The sequence below is a fragment of the Scophthalmus maximus genome, chromosome 2 (assembly GCF_022379125.1).
Source record: "Scophthalmus maximus strain ysfricsl-2021 chromosome 2, ASM2237912v1, whole genome shotgun sequence".
NCBI classification, from domain to species: Eukaryota; Metazoa; Chordata; class Actinopteri; order Pleuronectiformes; family Scophthalmidae; genus Scophthalmus; species Scophthalmus maximus.
Window position 1 is genome coordinate 12,216,083 of NC_061516.1, and position 14,175 is coordinate 12,230,257.

A 14,175-nucleotide genomic window follows, 5' to 3' on the forward strand; every position below is an offset into this window, starting at 1 on the left:
TATTTTAGTACCAGTATTTGAAGGGAAACATCATAATTAACTAATATCTCCGGAAAGGGCCCCATAGAGGAAAGTGGTCTGTGAGCCATTTAAAGCAGAGGAATCTGGGGTATATCAAAACAGTGTTTGTAGATTAGTTTTCAATCTTCAGTCTTTTTTCTTAATCTTTTAGACATAATGTGGTCGGTGTCCACCCCGATGGAACACTCAGCAGGGTTGAATTTTACAGTAGGCATTTTTTATATGTCTCTTCAACTCTGTGAAATCGCAGATGGGTACAGTCATGCCGGTCCGCCCTTTCCTGCTGCTAATGCCTCAGGATCATGGAGCTAGTGCAGGATAGCAAGCAGTTTTGTTTTTCAGAAAATCTCACAAATAACGACCGTTTTATTACTATTACTAATTTGTGGACAACCATAAATTAGCTTGAGAACCCAGATAACTTATATTGTGTCCACTTGTAAACACATATGCATAAATTGCCCCTTACACTGGGTTTTCCATAAACATTTTTTTTATGGATTTTTTTATTTTGCAAGCTGCATCACAATAGCTACTCAAAAGCAAGGTGAGTTATGCTGTAGGTATGGTTGTATGTTTCTAATGTGCATTCATTGGCACAGCGCTTAATATAAAGAGACTCTTCATCGTGAGGGGCAACAGGATTTACAGAGAACAGGTTTGGTGCGGACACAGACCGAACAGTGCTCAAAGTGCGAGGCTGGGTGGGAACAGACCCTGGCAGCGGGCCCAGCCGGAGGCCCGCTTAAGTATGCAAACGTTTGTTGACAATATACGTTTGTGGCTTTTTCCAGCGATAACATCGGCTTGACCATTGCTCCGGGTCAGTGTGTCTTTCCACTGCAAATTGTGCGAGGTACTTAGACCCTATTATATTTTCATTCGAGTCCATTTTTTTTTATCTGCTTCAAAGTGTGGGAATGCACTAATGCACCGTTCCAACGACACGTTAGTGGAAATGTTCAAATTGTTCATAGTCAAATGTACTCGTTCTTCTTTCTCTTCATACGACCGGATGCACAATGAGCTCCGTGCTCTAAATAACTGAAAAGACACAATTTGTGGGTCTATGCTGTTATTACAGTGATGATGATGGTATAGTTAGTGAGATTGAATTGGTTTATTAGACTGTATTTTTAGCCATATCCAATAATCAGAGGTATGGTCATATTAAAGCCTGTCCTGCTCTTTTTTCGTCCTATTTCAGTTTGATGGAGGTATGTGGACAATTTGTATTAGGATTTTATTTTTTATAAATCATCAATTTTCACGGGCTTTGTACTGTGCAAGTCTATAAACATCCCCAATGACTCCTGTTGTCCACGGTTACCGTCAAGATGTGTTTTCATTAGTTTTTGCTTTTCAAAGCTTTTTTTATTTTTAAAGAGTGTTTCAGCCGAGAAGTTGTACAGCAGATCTGGTTAAAGAAGATGAAGACGCTGATTGTTTTGGATTTTAAATTTTTTTTATCTGTCTATCTTGTGATCCTGAGCAGCACTTCCATCAGATGATCACGCAGCCCTCTGGTCCATAACTTTCTGTGCCTGATTCACATCAAACGTGCAAACTATATAAAATTATTACACACACAAAAAATAAAGAAATGCTTTCTGGTGACTCCAGTCTGACACAGTCCTATTTAAACTTCAATCATATGTACAAAGCTTCATGCACTTCCAGTCAATATACCTCACAGATCCCAATGGTGTCGTTGTGCAGATGATATTGCTTATAGGGATTTAAGCCTAGGTCAAAAAAAAATATGAAAACAAATGAATTATGCAGATGTTCAAGAACAATTACTGTACATATTGGGCAAACGAAAAACAACTAACCTAAAACTGCAGGGTACTTTTCTCGTCCTGAGCATCTTCTGTTTTATTCTTAATTCGTGAACGTCAGTGCAAAGGACGTAGAAGAAAACGAGTGGCAGAAAGAGAGAGAGGCGTGTAGAAAGATGGAACCGGAAAAAACACCCAGATATACGTAAACAGTATTGCAATCACATTTCCATTGCCGTCCTTCGTTTGAGTAGAGAGTCGTAGGTTCTGCTCCTCTCGAATGTGATGACACATGCAGTAAAGTACATACTGTAGTGGAGCGGTTTTCTCTGTTGTTTATGACCCTTATGTTAATGACATTTTCACTATGCCTGGATATACTGATTCAGCACTGCCACACGAGCCAATCACTGAACTGTTTCTGCCGTTTCTGTGTCAGCAATTCATATTTCGTGGTCTGATAGTTTTGACTGAACTGGAAGGGGAGGGGAAAGGGAAGCGCGTTAAGAACTGAAACTGCATGCAATGAGAGGGGTTTGTGATGATAGTAATGAAAGAAAAACTTCTCTTCACGGCCAAAGGTGAGTGAGCGCTCGGGGCGGCGCTCCGGTCTCCAGGCCTCCCAGCACCTCCGCGGAAGCTTCTTCGACGTCTATCGCCCGTGTTGACCAAAGGGGAAACTGTAGCGTAATACTAATATTCCAGAGTTTGTTTGGATAAACCTAATCTGGAAAGAGCTGACACCAACAAAATGAATTAACTCTGGGTGTGCGCTCGAGGCTGAGGCAATACCCGAGTAAATGGTAATTTATCATGGCAATTATTTTAAGTATATTGTACGCACACAGATGTTAGGTGTGCATTTTTTCCTCTGCATATTTCATTAATTCTTTAAAAATGAAGACAGTTTCGTGCAGCTGGCTGCGGCGGCCGCAAGTGCAACAGGCACTGTGAATGGATAATCCTTGTAAACATAAAGTTGTCTGAATATTGAAGTGCGCTGAGTGTTTAGACTACATGTAAGGGAGTCGATGTGCGTGGCTGTTTACATGTCTACAACGTGTACTGTAATCATGTAAACGAGGCGCGGTTTGCTCTTCCTGTTCGTTTACATGAGATGCTAGCCCAGAAATTAGTATGGATGAGTGCATTTCCTCCGTGTTGTTTCATGAGCTCCGCGGAGTTCCTCCGTCTGACATCGGACTTGAAACGGAGAGTATTGCAGTGCTGATGACTGTGTAGAATCAGTATCAAAACATTTTGAGAGGAAGCTTGAGTTCAGATCTTGAAAAACTGCATGTGTTCAAGAGCTTAGTTGGAATTAAAAGTAGCTGAGATGTGTAACGACAGTTGAATAGTAATGCACCAATATCTTTGTTCTAGGTGAATATTAAGAAACCAAAACAACTGTACAGGTGATGTGTAAAGCTGTTTTTTTCTTTTTTTTTCTTACAAATGCATGATTTCTTTGTGGAAAATAACTTGTCCACCTTTTTTTCTTCCCTTTTTTTTAAAAATAAGTTATTTTTAATTGCACATTCGTTTTCTCCTCACATTTTCTCTCCAATTACATTTGCTCCGATTCTTTTCCCCGTTTAAATAATGTTCAGTTTAGTCAATTCCCTTGTTTTCTGTAGTTAGTTGAATCATATAGGGGCCAATTAAAGAACAATAAAATATATTTAATCCAAAGGAAAGAATCCAGTTGAAGGATCTGGGACATCCAGCTCCAACTGTAGTAGTGTTAGTTCTCTATCCTCCCACTGACACTCAGTCAGTCATGCTCTTGCAGTGATCAGTCATACGTACATTATTAACTTTGGTTAATGCTCATATCCTACAATATGCAAGGACAATTAGCGAGACCTAACAGTTATCTTCTTATCTTTCTGTCTTCTCAACTAAAAAAAATGCAATGAAATTCCGTATTCACAAAGTAAATCACATATCTCAGTTGTGTTTTACAGTGCATGTACATTTTTTTTCCTCTGCAGATGGTCAGTGTCTTCTTTATGGGAGCATTTACTTGAACTCCATTATTAAATCTGCCATAAAATCTTGCTGACTGACCAGTTAAATGAATGGGAGTTACAGAGGAAAATCCCTCCTCCGTCTTTCCCTAGTGCTTTTCCAACTGCAGCGGCTACATGTAGTCCTTCTATGTGGTGACATCACTTCTCCCTTGCTCCCTCAGGTCCTCCAGTCATCGTAGGAATGAGCATCAACATAGCGAGCATCGACTCCATCTCAGAAGTAAACATGGTAAGTTTTTCGCCTCTTCTTTTGACTGTTGTGATCGGCCTTTCTTTTTTTTTCTCCCAAACGTTCCCACTTCCCCCTCGCACGGCAGCCCTTCTGCCATGCTGACTTCACTGTTGACCCAGTCACCTTACCTGAGAAATACACGATCCCTCACTGGCCTCCCACCCACACACACACCACCAGTTGTGCTTGCTTTGATCGTGGACAAGATAATGACACGTTTTTACTAAATAAAAGCTAAATAGAAATATCCATCCCCATTCTCTTTTGTCAGTAACTACCGGAAATTCAGTTATATCATGATCTTTTCGCTGTTCTGCGAGAAAGCCAGCACGCAGTCCCCTGCTCTGGCACAGACCTGGGTGCAGTCAGAAAAATGCGGGCTGAGAGGCGAGGAAGGTAATATGGCTGGAGTCGGAGCGATGACGTCATTCCGTCTCTTAGCACTCTCGTTATTTCACTCAGTGTCAGTCACTCACTCCTCCCACATTTCAGTGTTGTGCCGCCTGCTTCCACCTTCCCCCGTCTCCATTTCTTCCCGAGTCTCACTCTGTTGGATCCAATGATGATCAACCTGTTCCAAGCCAACGCAGACTTTGATTGTGCTCATTATTCGTTGGAAATGTCTTCACTCAGGGTCTTTACCTCATCAGAGAAAAAGATGCAGGGTGTGAACATTAGATGCTCGGGGACAATATACACTGTGTCTGCTTTGAATTTGATGAGCGTTGAGTTATTCGAAATTTCTCTCACGGAAAAAGAAAAAAAACAAACCGATAAAATGTTTGCTGTTTTGTGTCAGAAAAGGTTTTTGTCCAACTGTCAAAAGTCTGCATTTGCAAATGGTTCACCGTTAATGACAAAAATACGATGAGAGGGTGTGATTGATTTGTTTATCAGTAGTATGGCTGAGTGCTTATTAGGAGCTTGGCATTTATTCATTTGTTGACAGGTGACATTTTTCAGTACAACACATTTTGTATAACTAATAAAAAAACAAAGGACACCAGGCATCTCGAACATGTGAAGTGTGACTGCACTTGTTATTTTCACAGTAAAAAAACCGATAGGAGCTGTACGGCGCAGAGTGTTGCGCAACGGGATCAAAGTGTCAAGGATATCTTGGCAGAAGAAGAAAAGAAATTGCGAGGGAAACACTGAATACAATGCTTACAGTCCATTTAGCGCGGCTGCCAATATTTTTCAGCTGTGTTATATTCAAAGCGCGAGGCAACATGCCATAAACTGCTCGACGCAATATATGAAATCTCTTTGAATCATTTCAAAATGTTCGGACGACGTAGCTTTCGCATGAAACCAGTGATACTGATAAGTATTTTTCACGGCACTGAACGTGAACCTTACAGGGGCAGTGATATATTAGCTTGCAGACATCAGACCTTCACTTGAGTGCTTCTGCTGTTCGGTACAGTATTGTACAGGGGCACTAGTACTGCTGTATTTGTTGGTTTGCCGCCCATCTCCTATTCTACAAATGCTGAGTTCTTTTCTTTTACTCATTGCATGGAAAAGCGAGATGTGGATGCATTTATTTATTGCTGACATGGTTTTATCAAAGTTCCATATTCCTCTTTCTTTGCGTTAGCGGTGAAGTCATGTCCTTTGTGATTTGCCCCACCTCGTTCTTGTTCTCCACATGACCTATGGCGCTGCAGTATCTGTCAACTGTGTTTTTCATGACCCATATCAGTTGTCAATCGTTTATTTCGCCCGTGGTAGGTTCATGTGTTTGATAAACCGTGCTTACTATTTCCGAAAGGGGTCAATCTCTGTGTCTAGTTTCATCAGGCGGTGGCAGGAAACAATAAGAGCAAAACAGAAAAGCTGTTTTTTTTCTTCTAAATTGTTTTTTGTCCGTGACTTCACACAAGTTTTTCCCTTTCCCCCCAGGACTACACCATCACAATGTATTTCCAGCAGAGCTGGCGAGATAAGCGGTTGGCCTATGGTGAGCTGAACCTAAACCTGACTCTGGACAACCGTGTAGCAGACCAGCTCTGGCTCCCCGACACCTACTTCCTCAACGACAAGAAGTCCTTTCTCCACGGTGTGACAGTAAAGAACCGTATGATCCGGCTGCACCCTGACGGCACTGTCTTATATGGGCTGAGGTAAGAACAGCAGAGACTCTGCTCTGTGTGGCATTTATAAAACGGTTATCTGCATTTCTCATCTTAACATGTGGCAAAACATACAGACATCCAGTTTGACTCTGTCGTCTCCATTTCAACATGTATCTGCCAGATGAGCATGAACCTTCACTAACGCACCACAGAAAAAGTTGGTACTGCTAAGTCAAAGGTTTCAGCAACAGATCATCAGTTTTCATTCTGCATGCAACTTTTTTTTGTAAAATAATGTGAGTTGAGTTGATACTATGTGACTTTTTAAGTAAGAACTCAAACATTCTTCCTCTCACAACTAAAACCATGAATTCATGAGCAATAAAAGGAACCACTGCTTGCCTCTGGACACTCAGCTTTTTTTTTGCTGCTGCAGCTTCACTTGGTCTGGTTTGATCGGTGACTTATGGCAGCCAACCGAACTCTTGGTTTACCGACTTTATGACTCTTCTCCACTTCATCTCCTAATTGTTACTTGTGGACGCAGTGGCCACTGTTCAGCAAAATGTACAGAGTCTTTGTTAAATATATTTAATTCTACAGCACCGTCTCATATTCCACATGTCTCCAGTTAACTCTTGAATCCAAAGACAAAACAAGTCAGGTGAAATGATCACTCCAAGTTGTCCCACTTTGTTAATGTGGGTCAGAATATGTCTGCTTGTTCCCAGCGACTGACTGGCAACTGGTCCGTTGTGTTTCCCTGTCTCTAACCCAGAGCATGCTGGGAATTACCAGGAAAGCAAAGCTCGTAGAGTACAGACACATAATGGGTTTTTCGTGTCTTTTTTCGATTAGACTTTTGGAATTATTGAATTATGCAAGGCATGCATGAAGCCTCCCATAGAATATATGGACACCAGGAAAATATTTCGTCCATGCTGAGGGCCTCGCCCCCCGTGTGATCATAAACAGAATATTGATGTTCAGGAAATGAGAGAGCAGAATACAAGTATTTAGAAATCTACAGCAAGTAAAGCAAATAATATATATATATATATATGATTTTTCCCATAAGGAGCAGAAGGACGGGTCATTTTTGCCAACAGTTAAAGACACCAGCATATGATTACTTTAAATTAAGTAACTGCTGTCTGTGTCTTTGGCCTCTGTCAGTGGCCTTTTGTAGTCAATAAAACAAAAACTAAAAATAAGTAGATAACAGATGTTCACATGTGGTACTAAAATAACGAGATCGTGCCATTTTGGTCTGTGGCACGATGAAGTATGACAACTTTATTTTGGGCAACAAAAGTTAATAGAAACTTGAGTCAAACTTCTAAGATTGACTCAAGAAAAAAACATTAACAGTGTGTTGGAAGGAGTGAGGGGATCCAAGATTCTTTGACCCAGAAAGGCTATAAAAAGGTTTGAAATGCTCGTCACTTAAATGCCCCAGATCGCTGTAACAAACTAGACGATTCAATCAAAACTAAATGTGCACACAGGGACCCATCCAGAATCCCTTGAGGACGGCTGAGAGTAAAAAAAAAAGCGTCCTGAGGTTTGTTCAAACTGAGGAAGGATCGCTGCCTTTCCAAACACGAGTCATTAAAATAAACTAGTTTGATGGCGGCAAAGGAGCCGGGAATGTGTTTTGTTCCATGAATAAAAGAAAATGGCAGTGACAAGGTTTAGATCATCTGAAAAAATGAATTATTAATGCAATAATCAGTATTCAGAAACTCTGAATTACTAAATTGCTGCTTACACAAAAGGAGATATGATGGCATAACTTTTTTTCTTTTCTTTTTTCCTTTATTACCAACACAGTCCAAATGCAGTCTCACTGCCGTCAAAGCTGCAAATATCTGTCTACTAAATAAATCCTGAGAAAGGTTCTGGAGAAGGATGAAAATATTATTTGTGACAGGAATGTGTCATCGGCATAAAGGGGTTTGGGTCGCGGTCACTGCTGTTTGACGACTACAGGAGTAACATAGATTCAAACAGAATTGCCTCATATTTTCTACAATAAGTTGTGGGTAATAATATTCCAAGAATAAATCACAAATGTAAGTTCTACTCTGCCATAAAAAAATGTGAATTTGGTTGTTTTTAAACGTGTTATGGCTGAAAATTTGGGATGGGACGATACCACTTTTTCTTGCCCGATCCGATACCGATCCTGCAACATTGAGTATCTGCCTATACCGATCCGATACTAATCTGATACAATCTTTACCCCACTCGTAAAATAAAATATTAATAATGCATTGCTCAGGATGCACTTTGCTTAACCTAGCCATCTAAAACCTCATACTCAACTGTGAAACAAATAATCAACTCCCTAAAGGAAGACACACATAGCCAGCAACATGACTGAGTTATGGAATACTGCTGTTTTATTTTTCACAGAACTTTTGGCTGAATTTTTTTTGGTCAGCACCATTTAAACAAGCAAAAAACAAATTGAACTGTAAACTGTTGATTAAATAATAATAAATTAACATAAAAATATGATGCCTGAATGTCGTTAAAGGCTTAGTGGATATGTAAATAGACATTTATTTGGAATGTTTACTGTAGTGTATTGGATCAGATTTTGCTTCTTATTTCTTCGGATATCTGATCCAGTCATTTTGGCCAATATTGCCCCGATACTGATATGGAATATTGGATTGGGACGTCCCTACTGAAAACCATAACTTCTGCGTGCCCCCTTCAAATGAAGCAGGAGGAAACCGGATCCGTTTCATGCCAAAATGGCATCCAATATTACAATACACCACCTGATCACCTTTTATTGAACATCCCCAGCTGCTCCACTTGGCACACCCCAGCTCACGCAGCTCTCTCCAGAGCCGCGGAGGTACCGGACAGGCACACGCGTCGTGAAGTCAGAAGAAAATCGTATTACACCTGCATTTACACCTCCACTGGCTTTGTGCCTGCTTGAAACTGAAAAAAAGCTGATGCAAGGAACATTAGCACCATCCAGTCCTCCAATATCTCATCTTCAAACACACTGCGCAGAGGTTTATGGTTATCATCCCCCTCTGCAGTGTCAAACCCCTGGATTTGTCCATTGTTTCAGCCGTGTACAGTAATAAAGAAGCGTGATACATGCTTTCGTGATTGCAGGACCTTTTACACGTCCTCCTGTAAACATGTGATAACATTTGCCTCGGTGAAATGTTTGACTTTGCCCCGGGAACGTGTGGACATTTTTTCTCCAGAACAAATAGATTAAACTTTAACAATAGCTGCTGTACTCTCAGTTCATTTGAATGGAGCACCCCTCGTGTCGGACTACTCAAGGTTTTTTGTTTTCTTAAATGCGTTTCCGTGTAAGGACCGCCTGTTTGAATCCCCCCTGCGCTGCTCTCGAGCACAGTAGAATGCAAACTGTGGACAATCACATTACACACACCGCTGCACCTTGTGATGTGCTCTCACCTATTCACTCACTGTGTAATGTGCTGATGCTGGTGTTTTGTCCTTTTTTTTTTTTTTTTGCTTGTCGCCTTTATTTACCTTGATTTCTCCCTGCTTCGATCTGACTGTCCCGATTTCTGTTGATCAACCGATTCTATTTCTGTGTTCATTTTAAGTACAAGTAGCCGCATTGTGTCCGCCTCACAAACGTGTCCTCGTTTCTCTTAGCCACTGATCTCGTGTTGGATGTTTAGAGGTGCGTTCTCTGTACCTGCAATCTTTGTTCTGTGGCTCAACTAGTCAGATTGCATCAACCTTTTAGATTTCACCAGATTTTTTTTCAAGAATTGACTTTTATTTTGACAACATCCTTCATGGGCCATACAAAATTATTGAACATACAAAGCTATCAGTAATACATGGCTGGGACTTCTGATGCTACTCACAGTTGGTTTTAGTCCATTAAAAATCTTAGAGACAGCAAAGACAGCAATTCCTCCCTAGAGTACAAACTCAGAACTAATCCCATGCACAGAAAAGGCTGGTTCACTGTTTCACTGGTACTTTTACTTGAATAACGGAGCTAAGTACGGTAGCCCTGAAGTGTCGAGCCGGATGCAAAAGCTGCAACACAAATGCAAAAGCCATGAACATGTATGCAAAAGCCATGGCAAAACATTGTCCTCATCCGTTGTCTCTCACTTGTGTTGTGTTTTGGCTTTGTGTTATGGCTTTTGCATTTTGTTTGACATTTCTGGGCCACCGTAGATGAGCACTTCTACCACTACGGCCAATAAACATGTAAATAAAGTCGTTTTGAGACAGTAATATTTGAAATGAAGTGTGCATAACTGTGCGACAAAAGCTCTTTGCCCAGGAGTGGCCATTGACTGTGCAAATAAAAAAATGGGGGTATGAAAGCGCACATGTGAACTTATGTCCAAAATCCGAAATCAAATCTGGAGAGCTAACCATTTCCATTTTTACACTTGTGAGATATACTATTGCTAGATGTTACCTTTGTCCTTTATTCCTTTGTGGAGGGGAGGGAGGGGGCTGCTTCTGAACCGTGCTGAGTTTGTGCAGGGGAGAGTTTGGGCATTGCAAACAAAGAAAGTCCCTCCTAACATCAATAAAAGTCGGTGTCAGGAGAAAGCGTAGAGCCTGGTGTGCATGACAGAGCAGGTTTTTCTCAACTTGCCAGCGACATGAGAGGCCGAATCGCTGTTAGCAAGCTGACTATCCAATTCTGTCGTGCACTGGGTCCTTAGAGCATTGAGGGCTTTTTTTCCCCCCTTTTTTTTTTGAGCTGAGCTCTCACCAGATGGTGTTTTCTCTCTTCCCATTCCTGTAAATCTGCTCTCTCATATTTCCTCTATTTATCAAACCGCAGTGTTTATTTTGTGATCGCACAATGATCTCTGTTTGGTAAGCGGGCTCCTTCACAGAGCAGACTGCGTAGGTGTCACAACTATTGCTCACATATCTGAGAGCCTCTCTCTTGTCTGTAGTGCCGAGCCTCTGGGATCCACCTCCAGGCTGCTTTCAGTTGTCGTGTTGCGCTGGTGTGATACATGGTCAGAGGAGCCAAGCGTGGCCTGTAAAAATGAATGGGACTGCACATTTAATTGAAAGAATAAAAGTTTTCTCTTCCCCGGTTGCAAGGGTTTCCACTTAGTGCTTTGTTTCGCAAGGCATATACTGTAAATGAGTCACATCGATCACAAAGGTTCCGTGATATCGCCTTATGTCATCGGGTCCCAGTGAGTGAGCTGAGCAAAAAAACCAAAAACAACTAGTATTGCATATTGTTTTTGGAATGTACAAAGTGGAGAGAGTGTTGGACTGCAGTGTCTGTTCAGGTGTGAAGCTGCTGCTGACCATCTCTGGTGGGACTGTAAGTTCCTGACCTACATCTGCTGACATTTCCAAATCCCAGGCCCTGGCTGTCAGCCGTCCCAACCTGTGCCCACTCGACGACGGTTCTCTCCTGACTTGTTAAGTGTCACGTATAAAGTCAGATTTATTCGTAGTGGGGGTTTTCTCTCTCCGCCAAAGGGTGAACAATTCATTTCTGTCCATAACTCCAAGCTGCTTCTTCTGCCGGATTTCACAACTTCACTATGGTGCCGTACCAGAGGTATCTTCAGTTATTGTAACTCCTGACAAGGTATACTTGCAGTATCTTAATTTCTTGTCTTGCAACTTTTTGTCTTGAAAGTCTTGATTGCCCTGTGACCTTCCCTTTTAATATAATTAGGCCCAGTGTTTTCCTGTGGCGGCGTGTGTGTGTGGTAGTGGCCCTGCTGTGGCCTCTGAGCAGACAGCGGGGAGGTGCGGCAGAGCAGAATGCAGTTAGAGCGGCTTAATGCTTGTGCGGCCGATTGCAGCTCAGTGTCATTGTGAATAATAAATACATACCTGTCACGCGTTTTGTTTATGTGTTATTTTTCCTCACCCTTCCGGTGCTTCTCTATCTTGGACCCAGAGGCCCCCGCACGCTCGCGTGTTAATCTGGCCCAATCAGCCTGAGTAGAACATATTTTGTTTTCCAATTACCCGCCGACAGCACTCTGCTCATCCCACCATGACCAATTTTTTAGACTCTGTGTTCGAGCAGTACATTTCCAATGCTCATCGTCTACTGTATTACTAATTCCAGGTACTGTAGTCGGCTGTGTTATTGCGCTGATATAAAACTGTCGCACAATTGGTGGATTTGACTAAAACATGATTAATAATGTATCCAAACTGTGAAATGCACTCGAAAGGGTAAAGCGTTTCGGTACCGCTCTCATCATGTTCTAACGTGCACGCTGACACACACTGTGCACATCAGACTTTTCCCGGTGAACATGCCCATGATTTCTGAGACAGTGATGACGAGCTGGAAATTCATTCATCTACTGTATTTCATTTACACGGAAGGCAGCGAGTGAATGAAAAACACATACCAGCTGGTGTGAACCACAGAAATGTAATTACTAAAATGTGCTGCACTGGTAAATATGTAAGTTGAATGCCAAAGACCTCCTACAAGTATAATTTGTAGCTAAAGCTATTTGCTGGACGACTGGATTTATTGACAATAATAAAGTGCTATGCATACAAGCTACCTGGCAGAAATGCATATCTCAGAACTACAAATAAATAACCCACATTGACAAAATCTCACACAGAGCCCTGAGCATTTAGTGATCCATATAAAAGGAAGTGACGTCTCTCGACAGAGCAATAATAATAAAACATGTTAAAGGGTCTCTGGCAAAATATTATACTTCAACCCAAAAAGCCAAGAATTTTAACAATAAGAGCTGTGCTATATGTCGGCCTGAACTCTGCCATGTTTACACAGGGAGAGTCTCCAGCTACCGTGACCCTTTCAACCATGTAGACTTTTAAAAAGTGTAAGAGGTTTAAATAAGATGAATGTGCACTAAAATACATGTGATTTGGCAAAAACTCGCCATGGATCACTGACCTGACACAACACTTTCATGTTTTCAGTGAACATCAAAAAATAAATACAAAAATGACATGAGGCATCTTTGTTCTTTTGTGTCTTCATCACCTAAGTCTCTGTTATTTTGTTTGTGTTGTTTTCTTAGAATAACCACCACTGCTGCTTGCATGATGGACCTGAGGAGGTACCCTCTCGATGAACAGAACTGCACCCTGGAAATTGAAAGCTGTGAGTAACGCAGACATTTTTGTCTCTTGAAGAAAAGACCGTTATACTGAACTTCAAGCAACCTTTAAAAAAAAAGAGGTAATTGGCCGAAAGCTGATTATACCTTTATCATTACTTTAAAATCACCATTAAAAAATGACATGTAGTGAAGTTTTTTCTTTTCTTTAGATGAATACATTAATGTGGGATCATTTTTAAAGGAGGTGTTGGTGAAATATTTGGCCATCATTGGCCATTTGTCAGATTTTTGGCGTCTGCATTTGATGACTAACATGCACACTTCACTTGATGAAGTGTGCATGCTACGGTATTGATTCATTAAAAGATTTACAGGAACCTGGAGATGATGAGGTCATTCATCATAGTGTGGTGATGATAAAGAAGGGCCACCTCTGGATCTTTGAATGGCGAAGACAGACTGTTAACATTAATACCTGAAACCTAATCTGACATTCAACATGGCTCTCAACTCCTAAATCCCAGTGGCGTCATGCACTGTCTGAATAAGTTTAATGTAATATTATCTAACCGACCACATCCACAGAGATCATAATTTGTACATGGGATACATAACTAACTACTAACACATAAGTAGCAAGTATCTTATTTGTGAATATAAAATGTATTATTATAGTTCAAATAAAGAAAGGAAGTGGTCAGGCTGCAGATATCCACAGTTCAATTAAAACTGTATCTAGCACTTTGTTGAAACAAATGTGGGACAAGCTTCAGAAACGTTGACTTCTACATTTCCCATAATGCAACCATTATGGGAAATGTTGTTTGTAGGTTAAACTTTGGAGCTCTATTATGGGTAAAATAAAATGGGAAAATATAGACTTTATATTTTTCATGATATCATTTAATTGACAGTTGTTGCATAGTAATATTTTGTTTT

The 14,175-nt window shown here is 41.0% G+C and overlaps 1 protein-coding gene across 2 annotated transcripts in view; it reads left to right on the top strand.

Moving 5' to 3' along the window:
- gabrb4 (gamma-aminobutyric acid type A receptor subunit beta4) overlaps positions 1-14,175 on the top strand; it is a 43,725-nt gene that overhangs the window by 22,396 nt on the left and 7,154 nt on the right. For both annotated transcript variants that reach the window (XM_035627169.2, XM_035627168.2), the window contains exons 3-5: positions 3,997-4,064; positions 5,976-6,196; positions 13,195-13,277. In XM_035627169.2, the coding sequence (XP_035483062.1) occupies positions 3,997-4,064; positions 5,976-6,196; positions 13,195-13,277 (372 nt within the window). The remainder of the gene's footprint in view (positions 1-3,996; positions 4,065-5,975; positions 6,197-13,194; positions 13,278-14,175) is intronic.